Source organism: Adiantum capillus-veneris, chromosome 7 (genome assembly GCF_014529385.1).
Source record: "Adiantum capillus-veneris isolate H3 chromosome 7, ASM1452938v2, whole genome shotgun sequence".
Lineage (NCBI taxonomy): Eukaryota > Viridiplantae > Streptophyta > Polypodiopsida > Polypodiales > Pteridaceae > Adiantum > Adiantum capillus-veneris.
In genome coordinates, this window is record NC_140937.1 from 31,757,982 (window position 1) to 31,759,986 (window position 2,005).

Consider the following 2,005-nt stretch of genomic DNA (forward strand, 5'->3'; position numbering starts at 1 on the left):
GCAAAATCAATTAAAGGCGGATCGGTTGGCTAGCAGTTGTGTGCAGACCCAAGTGTCGATTCTGTATGTGGCACCGGCTACATATGCAGGTAGAGAAACTTTGAAGGAAGTTGATGATCTCTTGAGTAGTTCAGAGGGTCTGTAAAAGCTGCAAAAGAGGCGGATCGTTCAAAAGGCTCGAAGTTCACTCTAATAGGAGAGGATTTAATGACCTATGGTAAAGACGGAGTATGGCAGAGGGTTCTCTACAAAGAGGAGATCGAGATGGTGCTGGAGCAATGTCACAAGGAAAGCGGACACCAAGGAAAAGATCAGGTATTGTTTTGCATTTTAAGAGGCGATTTTTGGTGGCCCTCCATTGTACGAGATGTGCACTACTGGTGCAAGACGTGCCATCAGTGCCAAACAATAGGTGAAAGATGACCGATAGCCAAACCACAAGGGGCTTTCATAGCTCAGGATGCATTTGAAAAGTGGGGGCTAGATGCTATTGGTCCATTGACCAAGTCTACAAGCGGTAAAAGTACATTGTGGTGGCCATTGATTATCTTATCAAGTGGGTTGAAGCAAAAGCAATAAAGGAGGTAAATGCCCATATAGTTGCCCAGGTTGTTTTTTATTGCATATGTTGCCCCTTTGGAGTGCCTTGGGTACTCATCTCTAATTAGGGTCAAGGGTTTAGAAGAAAGCTAGTGCGTGCACTAGTGGAGAAGTTGGGTATTCAACATAGGTTTTCATCTCCATATCATCCACAATGCAATGGTCTTATCAAAAGCGCAAATGGACAAACATTCAAAATGCTCACCGAGTATATATACAAACTAGTTGAGGAGTGGGAAACTAATCTTGATAAATGTTTGTGGGCATACATGACCTCTTACAAAGTTGCTACCAACTTTACTCCTTATGAGTTGGTTTACGACAAGGAAGCGGTGCTGCCTATGCATGTGCAGCTAGGTGCACCAAAAAGTATGTGGCAGATTGACAAATCTCATCAAGATGTTTTGCAGGATAAGATCATAAGACTTGAAGCTCTAAAGATGGAGAGAGAAGCAACAACGGATTTTTATGTGAAGCAGCGAGAGAAAAAAGTGGCTAAGTTCAACCAACATTTGCTGAAGAAGCAGATAGAGAAGGGTGATTTGGTGATGAAGTACGGAAGCTATTTGGATTTCACCTTTCAGAAGAAGTTTAAGAAGAAGTGGATAGGGTGTTACAAGATCCATCAGGTTTTTCCCAATGGTACTTATTTGCTGATGTAGATGAATGGCCGTCTTCTCAAGAATCGAGTAAATGGTGTATGTCTCAAGCTCTATTTTGAAAGGGAATTGGTGCCAATAGTGTATCAAGTTTTGATAGAAGGGGTTCTGAAACTAGCCTAAATAGGATTAACATTTACCACAAATAAGACTTTGTACATACAATAGGATTTTTGGTTTGCTCAAAATGTTTATCAGTTTTGCAGTTTCTCAGTTTCTTTAGTCATCTTTTTGGTTGAACATTGAATGTTCAACAAGAGGGTTGGGAAATGATGGTGCAAGCAAAGCTGGTTGGTGCTATAAAGGGTACAAAGCAGGAGTGTACGGGCTCTCAAGGGCTTGCCAAAGTGATGGGACAGCTGTAGAGATCAAGGGCAGGCAAGTGACAGCAGAGTGTATGCCTAATATGGTTTTTTAGACCAAAAGGGTTCCAAATTAGTCATGATTGTAGACATGTAGTAGTGTTAGTGTGTATACGCGCTTCACCAGGGGCACTTTTCTCCCACTGGGTTTCTCCCCCTGGACATCCGGTGTGAAAGGACACCTTATCTCTTAGGGTTTCATATAAGCTTTGTAGCTCTGAGTTTGTATATACACTATTATTCTAATACAAAGAGAGAGACTACAGAGATCTCGTACGCAAGCTCTGTGTCTTCTCCTCCTCCATCTTCTTCCTACTCTGAGTTGTTGTCTTCCTTCTGTTTCCTGTTTCATCATCTTCAACAATTGGTATCAGAGCAAGGTGA

The 2,005-nt window shown here is 42.0% G+C and overlaps 1 protein-coding gene across 1 annotated transcript; it reads left to right on the forward strand.

Moving 5' to 3' along the window:
* Positions 1 to 869: 869 nt before the first annotated feature.
* Positions 870 to 1,262, forward strand: LOC147453642 (uncharacterized). The gene has a single exon (XM_086516950.1). It carries the CDS (start codon positions 870 to 872, stop codon positions 1,260 to 1,262), a length of 393 nt encoding a protein of 130 aa, XP_086373076.1.
* Positions 1,263 to 2,005: the final 743 nt, after the last annotated feature.